This window comes from Diadema antillarum, unplaced genomic scaffold (assembly GCF_040938485.1).
Source record: "Diadema antillarum isolate AM-2024a unplaced genomic scaffold, OU_Dant_1.0 seq00000731_RagTag, whole genome shotgun sequence".
NCBI lineage: Eukaryota > Metazoa > Echinodermata > Echinoidea > Diadematoida > Diadematidae > Diadema > Diadema antillarum.
The window spans coordinates 470,500-488,570 of record NW_027271632.1 but is presented as its reverse complement, the minus strand read 5'-3'; the positions used below and the strand labels follow the sequence as shown (position 1 = coordinate 488,570).

The 18,071-nt window shown below is 38.8% G+C and overlaps 1 protein-coding gene across 1 annotated transcript in view; it reads right to left on the bottom strand.

The window, feature by feature from the left end:
• Positions 1-612: 612 nt before the first annotated feature.
• LOC139738231 (sprouty-related, EVH1 domain-containing protein 2-like) overlaps positions 613-18,071 on the bottom strand; it is a 32,965-nt gene continuing 15,506 nt past the window's right edge. Inside the window, 3 exon segments of the mRNA XM_071648887.1 lie at positions 613-4,956; positions 4,959-5,102; positions 5,733-5,791. Of these exon segments, the coding sequence (XP_071504988.1) occupies positions 4,252-4,956; positions 4,959-5,102; positions 5,733-5,791 (908 nt within the window). The 3' untranslated portion in view covers positions 613-4,251.

Here is an 18,071-nt window from a genome sequence, read left to right as displayed (position 1 = left end):
CGCATTGGCATTTTATATGTACCCCGTACTGATACAAGTCAAAAGCACCATCACCCATTGGGGTTAGCAAGCAGCATTACAAACCATCCTGCCCTTCGTACAGGTTTGCCATCTTGGCCTTTTTTAATTCAATTTACAACTAGAGAAAGAGAGAGAGAGAGAGAGAGAGGCTGCATTTTTCACGAGTTGTATGCTAAATACTTTGCACTAGACCTCTGCAACTTGCCCTCCGCATTAACCACGCGTCGTTTCACCTGTTATGTAATCTCCTGCACCGGTATTAATATATGGAGGCTCATGAAGGAAGTATTCACACCGAGGCACTGTGCATAACTAATTAACTGACCAATAACTGACCAAACAGAAAAGAAAGAAAAACATGAAAACGACCCTCTTCTTCAAAGACGCAGAAGAATTGTCATCTGCAAATCACACCACTGACTGTTGCCCTTTTGAGATTTTCGCATCCTAAGTGAAGGTGCTATTTGGATAAAGCGAGCTGCTTGCGAGTTTGGCATTTGACGAACCTTCACTCACCATACTTGTACTACATGACTGTGTATGCCAAAATGCTGAGTTTGTCCCTCTCTATTTTCAATCAGTGATATTCCCCCCCCCCCCCCCAATAATTGACAAAATTTTTTCTCAAAGTACTATCTGCGTCCTTGCAATTTGCTGTGCTGACGTGAAGCGATATCAATGTTTTCTCTAACGGATGCCTCTAAACCTTGGCTGCATCTCCATCAACAAGTGAGTTTATCAGCTCAGAGTTATACTTCACGATAAATGCATAAAGAATGCAATGATGTAAGCGGGCAACGAAAAGCAAAATGATAACAAAAACAAAACGGAGCAAAGAATGATCCAGCATGATCATTTTTGTCATATTATCTTAATGTATTACAGAGTAAATTATTTCTCACCCCCTTTGCAACATGCATGGGTGAGGACAGTATTTTATAGATTGAAGAAACATATCACGAGGTACTGGATAGAAACATGCATGCACAGAAACCTGGTTGAAATACGACTCCTTTCCTCCGGACATTGACTAGAGGATCTACAGAACCATGTGATACAAATACAATGTCATCAGCTTACAACAACTTCTCTAAACCTGTTTTGTGTCACACAATAGCAGAAGGGGTTGACTCCATAAGAACTGTATTCTGGCAATAATGTCCTTCTGGTTTTTAACTGGTAGCTCACAGCACCAGCTGTTTGTTATTATGAGTGATGTACCAGAGTTGTCTTAATTTTACAAATCTAATCCATGTAACAGATGATGATCTTTGAAACCAAACTGGGCACACATAACTTTACAAGTGACACTACGTGTTAACTACAGTTTGCATTTAAAAGGTGTATAAGGTACAATCTTGCAGAGTTAAGTCAGTTTAAATGTTATGGTAGGGCACCTTTACATGTAAGCACAATTCACTCATGAAACCTTTCCATCCTGTTTATGGACGGCCAATATAACCCCTTACAGGAACCTTGAGAAAGTGCTCCACTCAAAGACCTTATAACACATCTTTACGATCTACATTACCAAGTCAAGTCTCCCTTTAGTTATGAATAAATCAAGCTTTCTTTTCGTGTTAAATCACATTGACAAGTTCAGCTAGCAAAGTCTCAAGTCTGCATACAACCATATCCCAAGACACCATTTGTGCATCATCAAAGAAGGGGCAGTTGAAGTCCAACATTCATCAGTATCTGCTTCTTGTTTTTAGTATAAAGTGTGTTCCCTTTCATGGACTGTTAGTACAATGCAACCTTGTTACCTGCTCCCAAGCACTGTGTAAGCATGCCATGCCTAGTGCATGGAGTCCAAACCAAAAGAAAAATTTCACTGTCACATTCAAATGCACATATGTCAAGCTACCAGTTGCAAATGATTATTTAAGAAAAGGGGGGGGGGGGACATCATCAATTCACAGAAAACGACTGGATTGTAATGGAAATAAGAGAGCAGGATGTGAGGGTAACAGGAAGGAAAAATAGGTTTCTACATTATTCTACTCTAAATCACACAGGGACTCCAGACATGACCTAATTTTTATTTCATTAAGGAAGTCGGCCACATTTGCAAAAACACCATGGGGGGTCTCAAACAAGGAAAATTGGTTCTGTCATTGTTGCTCGTGAATGATGACATCATATGAGATAATGCTGCCATAACTTCCAATTTATGGTCAAAAGTGTCAATTTCTTTACTTTCTTAGTGTTTGAACAATACCCTATGTAGTCAAAAGCAAGTCACAGAAAATTTCAATTGTAACAGCTATGTACATCCACTGACAATCTCAGCTTTACACTGGACACATACACTGTAATGTTGTGGGGCTGAGTGCTATTTTTTGATAGAACCTCAAGGTATAGGGAAGGTTTTCCAATAACAATAAGGCTTTCATTCTTAATTTTCTTTTGCAATGACTTGGCAGAGTTCTTGCCAACATTCTCAGTCACAGTGTTGTATTGTTGCTACAGAAAACAGATCTATACAAAATCTGCATCGGTCAAAATTCATCACTCTTTAGCACGTAATCTCTTGACTCAGATACTGCAGTACCATTGCAAACTTGGGATCATCCATTGAGAAACAAAGTGGTTATAACTTCAATCACTTCACAGATGACACACACTCTGCTGCTTCTAAAATGGTGATACCAGTATTTGCACGCAAACTGCTGGAAGAAACAAATAATTCCTTGCAATAGCTCAGAACACGTAAGTATCCTTTTCTTCTGAGGCACATTATTTGTTCACTTACAACAGAGTTAACTTTCTTCTTTTTTTTTCATGAAGCCGGGGGTATCATGTAAACTGTTATGGAATGTGAAACAACGGAAATAAAAAGAAAATTGACACTCATGGAGGAAGTTAAATGTTAGTAATGTTACCCATTCTTTGATGATCAATGATTGATGAGTACAAATATCATCCTATCCCCCTCCCCCGCCCTGCTAAAAAGTTCATTCGGCCTTGTTGGAAACTTATGCTTGAGCGTCCCTTTCAGCTACATGCACCCATAAATCTCAACTCATAGAGCACTGAGCTTACCAAAAAGGGTGCCAAGCTTTTAGTCTATTGTCGAGTATATGTTGTTAGCTAACACGTTCTGACCAGTAAACTACCATACATTTGCCTTGGTGGATGTCATAATCAATAGCAGCATCTACTGCAATGTCTACTTTCATAGGTTTTGAAAGTGATTTTCTAGGAGAGAGTACAGGGAAAAGAAGAGATTGCTTTAAACTAACAAGAAAATGTAAACCATTATTCAAATGGTCAACATGAAGTACTGTTATAGCAGTGAGGAATGCCAATCACACAATATCCATTGGCAAGGCTGACACCACTGTGATTTTTTTCTTCTTTTCTTTTCTTACGAACTTCTCTCAATTCAATGCGATTTGCATAAACATTTTAAATGAACGGAGCATAGTGAGATCATCATTATAGTACAGTCTGTCACAGGAAAAAAACAAAACAAAACACATACTCTCATGTCCCTGCAGTCATGCTAACACACAAACATGCACACACACACGCCGGCACAAACACCCCCAAAAACACACCACACACAATATCATATAACAGGCTTTCTTTCCCTTCTGCAGACCCTCTTCCTGCATGTGCACATACCAGGATTGTTCCCCTTCCAGGCGTGACCCTCACGGGCCAACACCACGCAAAGAGATCATCTCGGTATGATCATTTCTTCATGATACCTGAAAACAATTTTCTGTCTGGGTATTACTTGCCCTCAACCAGCCGTAAGTCAGCTGTGAAAGACACTCGTATCTATGGCCTACGAGGAAGGTTAAAAGCATACACTGAAAGATACCCTTCTTCCACTTAGACTCACCAACATTCAAAAAAATAAAATCACAAGTTACATAATAATTTGGATAAAAATATAAAAATATGGATATTTTCATGTTTACAATTAAAAGTATATCATTTAGATGAAATATATATAATGTCAATGGTTACATTGATATCCGTAGCTTTACAGATTGTCTTTCACAGCTGATGATGTGTTCCACAAAGTACAAACACAGCATCTCCCTGCTTGGTTGGCATGCACATTCCAACATATCTTGGCATGTGCACGCATTCCTGGTCCTCAATGCAGATCCAGATGACAGAGTAAAACATATGGCAGCATTATGGCAAAACAAGTTTTCATCCTCTCCACACGTTCTCGCTCTCTCTCGCTCTCATTCTCTGGCGTTCCATAAGTCACTTCGCTTTGTGCCTACCGCCACAGCAGCCGCACTTTGTGCCGAGCCAGTGGCAGCACTTGAGAGGAGGGTAGCACCACAGGCAGGGCACCAAGAAGGAGAGGGCCCCAAGCCCCAACCATCGCTGGCAGAAGATGCCGTCGCTGGTGTCACAAGAACATGGGGAAGGGAAGTCCCCATCAGAGTTTGACATACAGTGATATAACATACACTGCGCCACACAGAGACAAGTGCAGCGGTTAATACAGTACGAGACATCGTCGGGCGCCTCCGGACAGTCCCCTCTCCGGTTTGATTCCACATCAAAGTATTGACTACAGTGCAGACACTGCGCCTGCTCCCGGTATTTGTTCATTTTCTGCGCCAGCTTCTTGGGGGGCGAGGGGGGTGGCTGCTGGGTCACCACCTTGGCTAAGGCGTGTGGCTTCTTCAAGTCGTCCCCATCGCGGCTGGGTGGTATGGTAGGGTAGCTGTAATCATGAATACTTTGTGGCTTTTTGACAATCTTTACATAAGAGTCTTTGAATTGGTCCTGCGATAAGTCCTTCTTGATCGGATGCCACTCCGTGGCCGTTTTCACCCATGAACCTTCATGTGGGTATTTCACGCTGTGCATGGGTCTTCGATCGTCCCTTTTCCGCGAGACATAATGGACCATGTGCAAATGGCCCTGATTGTTATGGGGATATGTATAGGTGTTTCCGGTATACAGTAGTCTCTATTCGCTGGTTGAGTTAGAATGTCTTTGAGAAGTTTGCCTCCTCCATCTTTGGGTCCAACACAAGTGCTCGGTGTGTTCTGGTAGTCATGGTGAACACAATCCCCTGACAAGAGAGGGTCCACACAACGCTGAAGAAATAAGATGAGAAAAAATGATAAAGTTTTAACTCAGTACATCAAAGTATTCAATCTTGAAACATTAGTGAAAAGGCAAGGCTATTACTCAAGTATGTTAAAATATTCAATCTCACAGGCTCATTTTGAAGTAATTTTGCATTCAAAGAATTGGTAGTTTACATACCACCTGTAATAAAGATAATCCTCGCAGCAATGTAGCCTTGTGATGAGAGCTCTACAGGTGGATGGCTATCACTCCAACATTCACAAACACTGTATATCACTCCAATATACATTTACATAGTGGAAATGACATAATAGCTTTATCATTGATGGGAAAACTGTTCATCTGCTCAAAATATGTTCTTTAAACACAATATTTGTGATGCATGTACGCAACTGTTTTAACTCATGCATATCCTCAGTGAATGTTTTCTTATTGCTTATATCATGTATTTTTTTCTGCATCATTTCACTCAATGTGAATTAGAGTTAAATGTGCAGATTGGGTCAACCTGGACCGACTTTTGTCTGCTGAGTGAAAGTGCACCATACTCTTTCTCACCACAACTTGGAGAGTGACTCATTTTGAGCGCAACATACGTGCAGAAATGTCTACGTGGGCAATCTTGAGATACTTACAAAACCGTCTTCGTCGAGCTCGCTGTCATCAGGCCCATAGGATGATTCACTGGAAGAACCTGGAGTAGATGGTAGAGAGAGAGAGAAATGTGCAGAGATGTTTACTGAGGCTGACCCTAGAGGATAGGCTTGTCAGGGCCAGGTGATGTGCCACAAGGCAGACTTGATGAGGTGCAACAGTGCACAAACATGAATTGCAACCTTTCCTCCTCATTACAGTCAGCAAAATCTCGACATTGAACCACAAGTCGGAAGGAAAGGAAGCATTGCATTACGAACACGGTGTACGTCACTGTCTTCTGGCATGGATTTACACTTCAAATGCATAACGACTATCCCCATAGTACAATATACAATAGCGTATGATAACAAAGTACATTCATTCTTTTTCACCGGCCATGGGGGAGTGGTTAGAAGAGTTCTCTTAGTGCAGTTCAATCATCATCTTTCTTTCTTTTTTCTATTCTATTCTAACTGATAGGCTGACATCCTTCTCCAAATTTCAGAACAGAATAGAAGTACTAATTTTAAAAGTGGGATAAATTCAGAACAATGATGAATATGAACCAAGTGACTATGATGACACTTTACTTGCCATAATTATTCACTGAACAAGACAACAACAACCAAAAAAAAAAATCTGAATACAAACTTTACACAAAGTGCCTGCATCATGTACGTACTGTACAGGCCATTCACAAACACAGGGGTGTTTCACCCTGAAGGACCTGTTGCAATGCGAATGCATGTTGACTTGTCATGTTTCCATGTCACTGATAAGATTAACGAAAGGCATTGCCAGTTATGCTCAGTTTAGGGGAAGGTGCATTCCAATCACTTTTGTTAGTCATATTGGTACTTAAGCAGTGATTGACAGATGATGTCATCAACAGAATCATGGTTTGGAAGATTAGGGTTTGGTATTTATTTTTGTTTTTGTTTTTTGTGGGCATATCCAAGTCACCTGAAGAAAAATCGAAAAACCATCTCCAAACATTTTACGGACCATAAATGGCAGTAAGTCAAATCAATGCACAAGACTGGTATTTCTACTGAGTGTATTTGTTTGAATGTGCCTGTGTGCACATGTGAATCAGGGAAACAGAGCAAAAGTGCAGTCACTACAAAAAGTGGATGAAATATTTGATGCGTGTGTATTATGGCAAAGGAGGTATTAATCAATGATAGGCTTATCATTCTAAACCCATCAAATGTTTTGTTTGCTATCATGCATCACAGTTTAGCAATGCCACACACCACAACCACACACTCAACCAATGATGTAAGTTCTAATGGTTGCCTCGCCCAAAGTTACATATTGACTATTTGTATGCAACTGGCATTCAGAGTGAATTATAAAGCATGCATTACACGTTTGAATAATTCACACATCAACATGAAAAGGATAATCATGATATAATTAGGCCTACATGTGTAGTGTGTGTACACAGGGGAGACAAATACTGTATAAAATAAAAATAATCTATTTGCTAAACTTGCTCTTGAAAGCAAAGAGAGGCCAGAAAATAATCAAGCTGCTTGACTAAGTAACTATGTAATTACAGACTAACATGACATATCTATAGTGCTCAGTTTTCTTTGAGTCAAACCTGAACTGCATGTGCAAGGATACAGACATTTACCTGGTAAAGAGATTACAAGAAGGGGGGGGGGGGGGGGAGGTACTGCATTCAGTGTAGGTGATGCACAGTGAGGAATGTTGACACCATTCTCATATGTAGTCTAATAAAGACTCAGAGCTCATGTTGACAAGCAGGATGATTTATAGCACCTACTGGAAGAAGATAAAACAGCATCACCTTTGTTGGCCCCCTACTATTCATAACTTCCTGCATTGATTCCCCCCCCCCCCCCAAAAAAAAAAAATATATATATATATATATAATAAATATATATATATACACATATGCATATATACGTACATACATATGTGTGTGTGTGTGTGTGTGTGACTGTTCTCTGCAGAATACTATCAAATGCATGGATAAGAATAGTACATTTTACCTTACTTGACCTTGAACCTCTATGTGCAAATATTGCAAGCTATAGGGCCTAATTCAATGATGTAAATTTTAGAACCCATGCCATTTCTGAAAGCCACAAAGTATAATCAATACATTAATTCTATGTATATGCTTACACACTGTACCTCACAATTCATGTATGTATTGGGAAATACCACCCCCCCCCCCCACCCCCAATATCCTCTCTCACCCATACATATGTGACACACATAAAATACACACATTTTTTACACTTTAAATCACACTGTCTGATATGTGAACTATATACATCACAATGTCTTTGTTTCTGTAAGTACATGAGTTTAAGTTCTTTATTCCAAATAAACTTGTATTTAAGGGGCTATGAATAAGGAGTACCTTTTCAAAATCTTTTTTTCCCTACAAAGCACAACATATGTACAGTGTATGTGTCATGCAAACAAGTCACAGAGACATTTCCATAACCTTCATAATATGTTATATACCGCCAAACTCACATTAAATCAACTTTGTTTTTGCCAAGTGTATCAGCCTAAAAACATGAAGGTATATAAATGTAGAGTATAAGAAACTGGAATTACAGACAATAACTCATCCTGTGCACAGTATTTTTGTTAAATCAGCTGAAATGGGAAATATCAAAATGGAACAAAAAGAAAATAGTCAACACTTAAACACGAGGAAGAACCTTCAATGCTTTTTGGCATAGTGACCATTAACAGTACATTGCACTTCAGGGCATTAAAAAAATGGCAGCTGCAGTTCATACCTATCATACTCTAGAGAGCGGCTACAAATATCACACTGAACAAGAACACTAGCTTTTCTTCTTCAAGACTGTATAGCTGATGCAAGGTACAATGTACACCCACATTAAATTAAATACAAGATTCTGTCTCACTGCATGACTAATGCGGTGATGGGAGATATATGAAAGCTTCCGTGGAATAAAGTATTTTGATTCCAGTAGCCATTTTGTTAGCTTTGGCTAATATCCAGTGATCTACCAGCGCTCCGGGGGAAAAACTTCCGAACCACTGCAGCCACTACAATTAACTTATGGGGAGATTAACAGAATTAGTACAGGCAGGCTTGGCCTGAAATCCTGCCATCCAGTCACTGCAGGACCCCGCAGCTCGTGAATTACTCGTCACTTCGCATGCAGTTTGCTCGCCACATTACTGCCGTAATTTTACGAGCAGTCTAATGAGACTTTGCATGGCATGCACAATCCCCCTCTCCCTCCGTGTGCCCGTCATTTCTGGATTATGAATTCTCACAGAGCACACAGTGCAGTCACAGCTTAATGCAAGCATATCCACCCTCATTGTTGTAACATCATGCATGTAAAAGTGACTCTGATTCCGATTCACATAAGAGAATTTCACTTCACTCCATAGACCACTGAACTGAAAATGGCAGAAGAATCTGCCAGAGCTTTATTTCTCATATGTTGATAGGTAAAAAGAGGGGGAAAAAAAAACAACAACAACTTCAAAATACCTTTCATTTGTTACGTACATTGTATGTAGATAGGCTATGCTGTAATATGGATGTTGAGCTTTATGTGGTTCTAGCTGATGAATGGGAGTGGTCATGAATGGCTGGCTCACTGCAAGCCTCAATAACAACACAAAATTTCCACAGATCTCTCGATTCCCAAATATCATGCATTTGGTAGCACACAAAATGGAGAGCTCTGGTCTGAATATTGTACGACTGCACAAAGGAAACGGGGCCATTCATGACACAGAGGATTTCACTGTGCATTATCACGCAGTGAGGTTACAGTTCTTCTCAACCTGGAGACAAAACATTTTTCCCCTCGGGGTGGGAGGAAGAGTGGGATTGGTTTAAATACAAAAAAAAAAGGAAAAAAAGGATATAGGCAAAAAGCAGGGAAGGGTCCCTGCAAATGACTGCATTACATCAAGCACATTTATATAATGGAGTGACAGAAAACAGTTAATATCATGCCCTTTTACATCTGCAACCTACAATTATATCCCCCCCCCCCACAAACCATATGAATTTGAAAACTTTTCTGCACATATTTCCAAGCAAACTTGTATTTTAGACCAAGATGTCAGTCAAATATAAAACCTTTGTTGGTCTGGTTTTTGTTTTTGTTTTTTTGTTTTGTTTTGTTTTGTTTTTTTTTTGTGTTTTTTTTTTGGGGGGGGGGGGCCCACATGGCAGGACACAGCACAAAATAAATATGCAAGCAACATTTAAGAAGAGAATTTGTGTGAAGACCAAATAGGAAGTACTTATGACTTTCCAAAACCATGAAATGGTAATATTCACTACACTTAAACCTCTTTCCATTTGTGAATATTCCAGAAGAGTTTTCATCAGTTCATGATTTTTTCCATTCAGCACACGAATCATATAACTCTGAATGCTTGTAAAATAACTTCCAAGCCATGAATCAAAAAATTTGTCTTTCCCAGAAATAAGAATACAATACTGAATGACATTGAAATTTTCTGTAAGTATCATGTTTGTTTCTTATCATCACATCAGGAGGGATTTAGTCATATTTGTCAAGAGATGTGATTCTGGTGTCAACAGCAACCAAAGACTAGACAGTGTAGATTAAAAAGAACTACTCCCTGAAAGTACCGCATTACTTCCAAGCTAATCATGAAAAAGCACAATAATATACGAAGACAAACCACAAAAAAAAAAAAAGGTAAAAGCCCGGTGTGTACTTTATCAATTGACAGGAAATAAGATGCTATTCAGAAGTAGCAATCCCAGTCACAACTGCTGAGGCATTTGTATCCTAGAATTCTTGTACGGTCTGTCAAAGTGACACTGTCAGGCAGTGAAACTTTTTAGTGAACCAGACTACAGGTTACACAGACGGGATACAAATAAATGTAATCGTTCAAGACTGAATTGCATACTTGTATGTGAACCGAACCAAATCAAACTGTATCTTGTGGTTATAAAGTGTTAGTTGTCTCACACACCCTACAGTCTTTGAATGAGACTAATCAGTCAGCAGGCATGTACAAACTACATCGTAGGCCTGTACTTTAGTACAGTCTGTACACGTACAAGAAGTGAACACAGGTCTGCAGTGTAACACGGGTGTACTCTGCATGTGCCCCTTGCACTCTTGTTGCCGGCTGGCTGAGCGGGCAGGCACGTTTTATCAGCCTCAGTGCATCACCATTACCCAATAACCGATGATCACATTTCCGCTGCGGACTCCTGCGTGATGAAGCAGTGGTGTGACTAAGCTTTGTTACTGTGGTGAGACATGTGGTTGTGTGCGTTACGATACATGGTGCCCATTTTTCCACTGGTGAACTACAAGACAATTCTGACTAACTAAACTCTACCACTCCATGCAGACCCCTGTACAAATTTAAAGGGGATTTAGAACACGCACACGAGTCATACAGGCTATACAACATGCCAAATCTGTCTTTACATACCGTAGTGTGTGCTCCTAAAATCAATTTACTCAATAATGGTCATCTCACAATAGCACAACACAGTCTTGTTTTAACATTAAGTTAGAATAATTCAGTTACACAGAACTTTGAAAGCATAATTTCTGAGAGAAATTGTCACTTTATCTGTAGGCATATATTACCCTCAAGAACAAAAATTACAAAAAATGAAGGAGGAAAACTGCTCATTCTGGAAATGCAACTGAGGAGTAAGTAACCTTGTTGAACTAAACACTGCACAAATTGACTGAAAGAGAGGAATATTTACCGGTGAGACTTACTTTTATGGTTTATTTCTTAGTAAACCATAAAGTGAACTGTTCTATTAAATTCACTTTCTAGTCTGCTAGACATGGTGTTCAGTGGTTTTAATCTTCCACAAGCATGTAAATTCCAACTATACATTATCTTCATACTGAGCTCTGGTAATGGCCAATTTAAATTTTACATTGCAAATGCCCATAAAACATGACACAAATTCAATGCCACTAAATGCTACTTATGTAGGAGTATACATGTTAATCAGTACATAGGCCCTATATACTGCATCTCGCAACATGTTCTAAAGCATAAAAGTACAGTAACAGGCTAAGAGCGCTTTTGCACCATAGTCATTGCTCTATTCTCATGTTTGCTTTGTTTTGAGGTAATCTCTCTAATCTTTCAGATGAATTTACGTTGGTATAGTTCAAATACATCTCCTGCCAGGAAAACATCTTTAACATTTCACTTGTCCAACAAAGAATTCAGTCACCTTGGGCAAGTCAGCATGTGGCTTTGTAGCAGTCTGAGAAATAGAAGGGGAAAAAGACGAAAAAAGACAGAACGGAAGAAAGAGAAGAGAGAGAGAGAGAAAAAAAAAAGGGAAAGAAATGAGGAAACTGCAAGTCAACTTCCCATGCCAACAAAGCAACTCTGGCCCCACTGGCAAACTTTGGAGCGAAAATCAGAGATGTGGAAGCCGTCGACGACCTCTCTCCTGACCTGTAACCTCACTTGGCCACATGCATCCTGTTTCAGAGCTTTATTGGACTTGTTTTCTCATCGGATTGGGGAAAATGCAGACAGAAGTCGCTGAGAGAGAATGCAGGCAGCCAGAGTTCTGACATCTGAGGTATGCACCTGAGCAAAAGCACACAGGGGGCTGGTAGTTTATTTGCCCTAACTGGAAGGAGATTTCCATTCACTGGTATGCGTTCTAGCTAATGTGTCAAACGCACACTGGAATACTCTCAAATGCCCGTATGGACTGCAATGCATTTGGTTTCTCAAAAAAACAGACACCAAAACAAAGAAATGTATCGGCAGGACTACACTGAAAACATGCCTCACATACCATTAATGTTGCTCAGTAAAGCACATGTGCACAGGCATTTATCCAACACCACCTACAGAATTTCACTGAACTCCAGAAAGTACGCATCGATATAACTCTGTGAATAAGTGAACTTCAGAAAGACATTCAATGTCACAATGAAATCATAATTCATGTGATTAAAAATTTATGACTCCTGCCCATAATTTTTGCAAGACTACAGTAGAACTGTGTGCCTTTATATGCTGTCTTAGTTTATTCAGACTGGGGATTATGCCATGATGCCGTCTAATGCTTCCTCTCTTTTCAAAGCAGGCCTAAATGAAACAGCCCTGACTAAAGCTGGACAGCTCAGTAAACATAGCCTTGTATACAATGTGCACATCTCTTCTACACTGTAGCTCTTTCTCTCTCTCAGTAATTCCTGTTCAAGATTCAACACTTCTGTGCCAAAAGTACCAGTGGCCACAGTATGATAGTCAGCTCAGAGCATTAATACAATGAGATGAGACACTCCTAGGCAGTGCGATTAAGGAGGTACTGCTAGTTCAGTACCTCTTTTTGGTACGACCCTTAGTTTCACCCTCCTACTGCCAACATGCCACCTTGACCTGTATGACTGAGGAAAGTACTGGCCACATCAGCAGCCCGAGAAAAGCTTGCACAAACCTCTAACTTCTGCAAAATAATGATATATTATCCATGCGCTACTATTCATTCCCCCCCCCCCAAAAAAAGGGGGGATTTCTTCAGGAAATACATTGTAAGAGGGCTAATTGGGTATCGCAGTAATTCCATCTCTGGAGAACATATTTTTTGGTGGCTTTGGTATGGAGGACAGATTGTCAATTGTAAAAGTCAAAAATTGATGCAGAGGTCAAAGGGTTTGATGGCAGAGACAAGTCTGCAGCAAACACTTACAGATGAACCTTTTTTAACATCATGATTTATGCAAAATGTATCATCTTTTGGGAGAGAATGTACCATGACAAAAATACTTTTGTCATATTTGGACTACCCAAGAATTATTTGATCATTGAATCATGCATGAGCATTGAGAACTGATGACACCTGAAATTGATACAAAAAACATAGTTCTCTTTTTTTTTAAATGTTCAATAGATAATGGCAATTTGTATATATACACACACATACACACACAAAAAAAAAGATTATGAACTTATTAAATAAAACAGAACAAAAACAAATAGCTGCAGTCACAGAAAAAAAATATATATATGAGTAGTACACATGTATGTACTGACCAGAGGGTATTTGGGTATTGCAGTAATTCCACTGAACTACAATGTATTTGGGTCTCGCTAAGGGATGACCCACAATTATACAGAGCATCTACGTGTACAAGTTGTAGCCCTATAAGTCTGCAAAGTTCAATAATTCTAAAACTGAGCCACCACACAGGAAACACAGTGTCTTTTACATACAGTCAAAGACAGTGCTGTAAATTTAAAACTTAGTATTTATAGACATCAATAAATGGAAAAGAGTCACACAAGTAAACAAACAAATAAAAAGCAATGATGCCCATCATTACACAGGCATGCATTCTCACGTGCACATTAATATACAACATTAAATCATAATGACATTGATCCCTTGAGACTGTATGAACAAGTTTTTATGTCACACATGTTGACCTGGAGTAAACTGATCAAAAAAGAAATTCCATTCTTTTTGTCTCCCTCTTGATACAGTCGTGTTCATGATCACAGCAGTGTTGTAGCTCCACAATTTTCCATCGCGCATCATAAAAATTGAAATTGTCTCAAGTCCACTGAGTAGTTCATGTTACCTGCACCAAAATGCCAAGATATAGGACCTAGATACATTGTCTGTAGGATTCACCAAAAAAATCTGCTACACCACAGATAGTAATCATTTTCCACTATTATCAACTGCTTATGAACTATAAAACACATCAAACAAACTGTGAGGCTGCGACATAGTCATTGTACGGTGTGTAAATATTGGATACAATGTGATACTGTATGTCATGATACAGATATTGCCATATTTGCCATTTCCCCACTTATAAAATCCAAGAATAGACACATGTAGGCCCTAAAGATAAGAAAGAAAGATATTCCCTTACATGTACATACACTGCATACAGGTCATATTTTCTTTGATTTAATGACTTTTTTACTAACTAAAATGTGGTTGAGTAAAACCTGAAGTGAGAAACATAAAATGGTTTCCAAAACTTGTATTTTTTATTGCCTATTTTCGTACATAGCATAAAAAGTAATATGATTAAGCATACATGGCTGCTTAAGCACATATTTCTGAAATTTTTTTCGGAACTTGTTTGATAATGTGTGCAGCCCAAAAGAAAAATGGTTTTTACCGGTATGTGAAAAGACGGTCAGATGTTTTCAAGGAGCTTTGGAAGAAGAAAAAATAAAGGGCATTGAACGCTGTATGTGTCTCGCGATACGTACAGAGTGCTATTCAGTTTTTTCTTATTTGAGGGCTTCTATGCCTCAGTGTGTGTGTATCCGCAGCTTGCATTCTGTATACACTGCATTGGAGGCTGGAAGTACAATTTGTATGCACACTCTGTATGTACATGCGTGTGTGTGTGTGTGTGTGTGTGTGTGTGTATGCTAATGGCATACAATATGAAGGCCCTGCTGATATGCCCCCTCTGTGATTGCTGCATCTCCAGCAAAAAGTATTCGGCATGCACACGTGTAATATGAATGGAACTTATGAAGTAGGGGAAGTGCAGTGCTGAGCTGCGGCAGTAGAGAATAACAATGCTGCCTATACTTCGCACTCTGTTTTTCCTATTCTGTCATGGAATGACCTTCTGTACTTCCTATCAGTTCTGCACTCTTTCACTCTGAATCTACATTGCTAATCACAGGTATATGATATCTGTGTACAAGTGAGCACATATTTATTTCAGCACAAAATTGATTTCAGAGACATTGTGTTTTCAAACACAATGAATCAAAAAAACATCATAGTTTTTAAATACGATGTTCTGTGCAGAGTACCACATATAAATGTATGTACTAATCATGCTTTTTAGTAAACAGAAACTGCACAGTTTGTATGATTGAAAACAGAAGAGATTGACAGGTTGATATGACTTACTATAGGTCCTACTTGTTTAGTGACATTTACAAACAAGTGAGTGAGTACAGTGTCACTCCTTGAAAATTTCAGCGTAAATTGCTATGTACTGGATCTTCCAGTTATTCAATGTAATCCATATTTGAACACCAATGTTATACTATGAATTATGATGATACATTTCTGAGCTGCCAAATGGGTATTAGTATTCTACATTCAATCTGTAGGCCCTATCAAGTGAGGAATACATTTACTGCATCCCAGCTTTTGATAACAGTTAAACACAAATGATACAGGTTTCAATGAAGCTGCTAAGAAACTGAAATGCAGGCCCTGCATCTGCATACCACTTTGACAGATAATAGGCAAGTTTCAGTTGTGAAGAATACCCCCTCCCCACACCCATGTTTCTACAAAAAAGAAAAAAAAAAGACACACTGATACAAGTTGTAACAATATGCTCCACTTCAAGAACAGCCTCTGAACTATGAAGCAATGTAAACTGTCATGCAAGATACACAGGAATGCATGTTAATTGCATTGATGTGCTGTTACTAGTCTTTGTTTTACATTACTACATTTAAATGATAAACTCTCTGAATCATACAGAGCACAAAAAAGTTTTGCTATTCAGTGTTCAGTTGTATGAAACACTCCTGCATGACATTTTAAATTTCTCCAGAAACTGCTGACCTGGTGTTCCTATTTTGGCTCTGTGCTGTGGGAAGATATTATTAGCAGATGCCTGTTTGTATCAAAAGACTTCAGGGAGCTTGTATCTAACGAGATCCAATCATCTACACAAGACCTTTAAACAGTTAACAGGCTTCAGCTACCAAACAAAAAGAGCAGACAGACAACTCTTAAAAGCTAAACCCTCACAATAAAACCTTTCATGGCTGCTCATAAAGCTTCCTCCATTGGGGAGTGAGCATTGTTTGGGGGGATCCACTGACAAAAGCTATAGCTTCCATTTTTTTTCCCACTGCTCCATAGAAGAATGTCTCTCAGGTTCACTGGAGCCGAACGCCTAATCATGGTTTTCCTGAGTTTACAAAAGGCTGTCGGAACAAAAACACTGACCACAAGAGTTGGAGGCAGAGGGGGATTTTCTGCTGTAGAAAGGGAGCCAGCCAAATTTCTATTGTTCACAGTGAACCTGCAGTGAGCTGGTCTGCCTGGATTCGCTGGTGGTTGCCTATTTCATAATGTACAAAGCCTTGCTTTACTGCTCAACCCACACCACTTCCTGTTCTTTGTTTTGCTTGAAGTGTGATAGACTTCTGTTGTTGTTTTCTATAAGCCCAGTACACTTGGCAGGGATAGCAAAGAAAGAAAACAAGTTTTAAGAATGGAAATATTGCAAAGCTTCGTATTTCTTTCATGATAATGTGAAAGAAATAATTGGTAAAAAAAAGTTTACAGGGAAACATTTCTGAAAAAAAAAAATAGATGAAATAAGTACAAAAACAACCAGCATCAAGACAATATTTTGTACAACTATCATTGAGAGAATAATTTTGAGATAAAAAAACACATGGAAGCCATCACAGCATTCCATATGATACTAATAAAGATTTCCCAATGATTGAAATGTAAAAATTTATTAGTCATCATAAGTTTCAATTTGCCACTCTATCTCACCTGAATAAATCAAGTCGAAATAAGCATTTATGAGACCATGGAATTGCTTGGAAGATGTCATTGTCTGTAAAAGTATGAATGACTTGGAACACCCCTTACTTGAAACTGTTATTTGAGGGATAAGAATGGGGTGCTTTCCACCCATACCCATACCCAGAACAGGGCGGGGCATGTTCACAAGGTGTACATATACAAAAATGGTATATTTCCAGTGTACGGATACAATTGTACACCAAGGGTTTTCGTATTATAACGAGGTACAGTATATTTTGTTGGAAACTGATGACCTTGATATACAATTTTGTATAACAGGATTCCCCTGAAGATTGAAGAACAAATCCTGACTAAATCTGCATGAAGGAGTATACTATTTTGAATTTCAACTTCACAGTTGTACTTGTAGTTGGGTTTTTTTTTTTTCAGATTAACTGATGCCAAACCATTAACTCTCAGTTTCCATTAAATCTCAGTTTTTCTTTCTTCTGAAGATCACAGAGACAACAACAAACGACAAGAACAAAGAACATACCTTGAAATAACACATGCAAGACGATATCATACTCCCAAGTTAAGGCATACACTGTAGGCCTACATCCTTTCAATCTTATTTTTTCACTAAAGAAGGCAAAGTCAAAAGTATTGTATTCATTAAAAAACCATTGTTTTTTGAAGGTAGGCTGTTTAAAATCATTTTAGTTTGTACACAAATGACTTACAAACTGGATGAAAAAAATGTAATATGCAGTTTTTGTCAAGATGCAGTTTCTAAAGTTAAGATAAAAGTGAC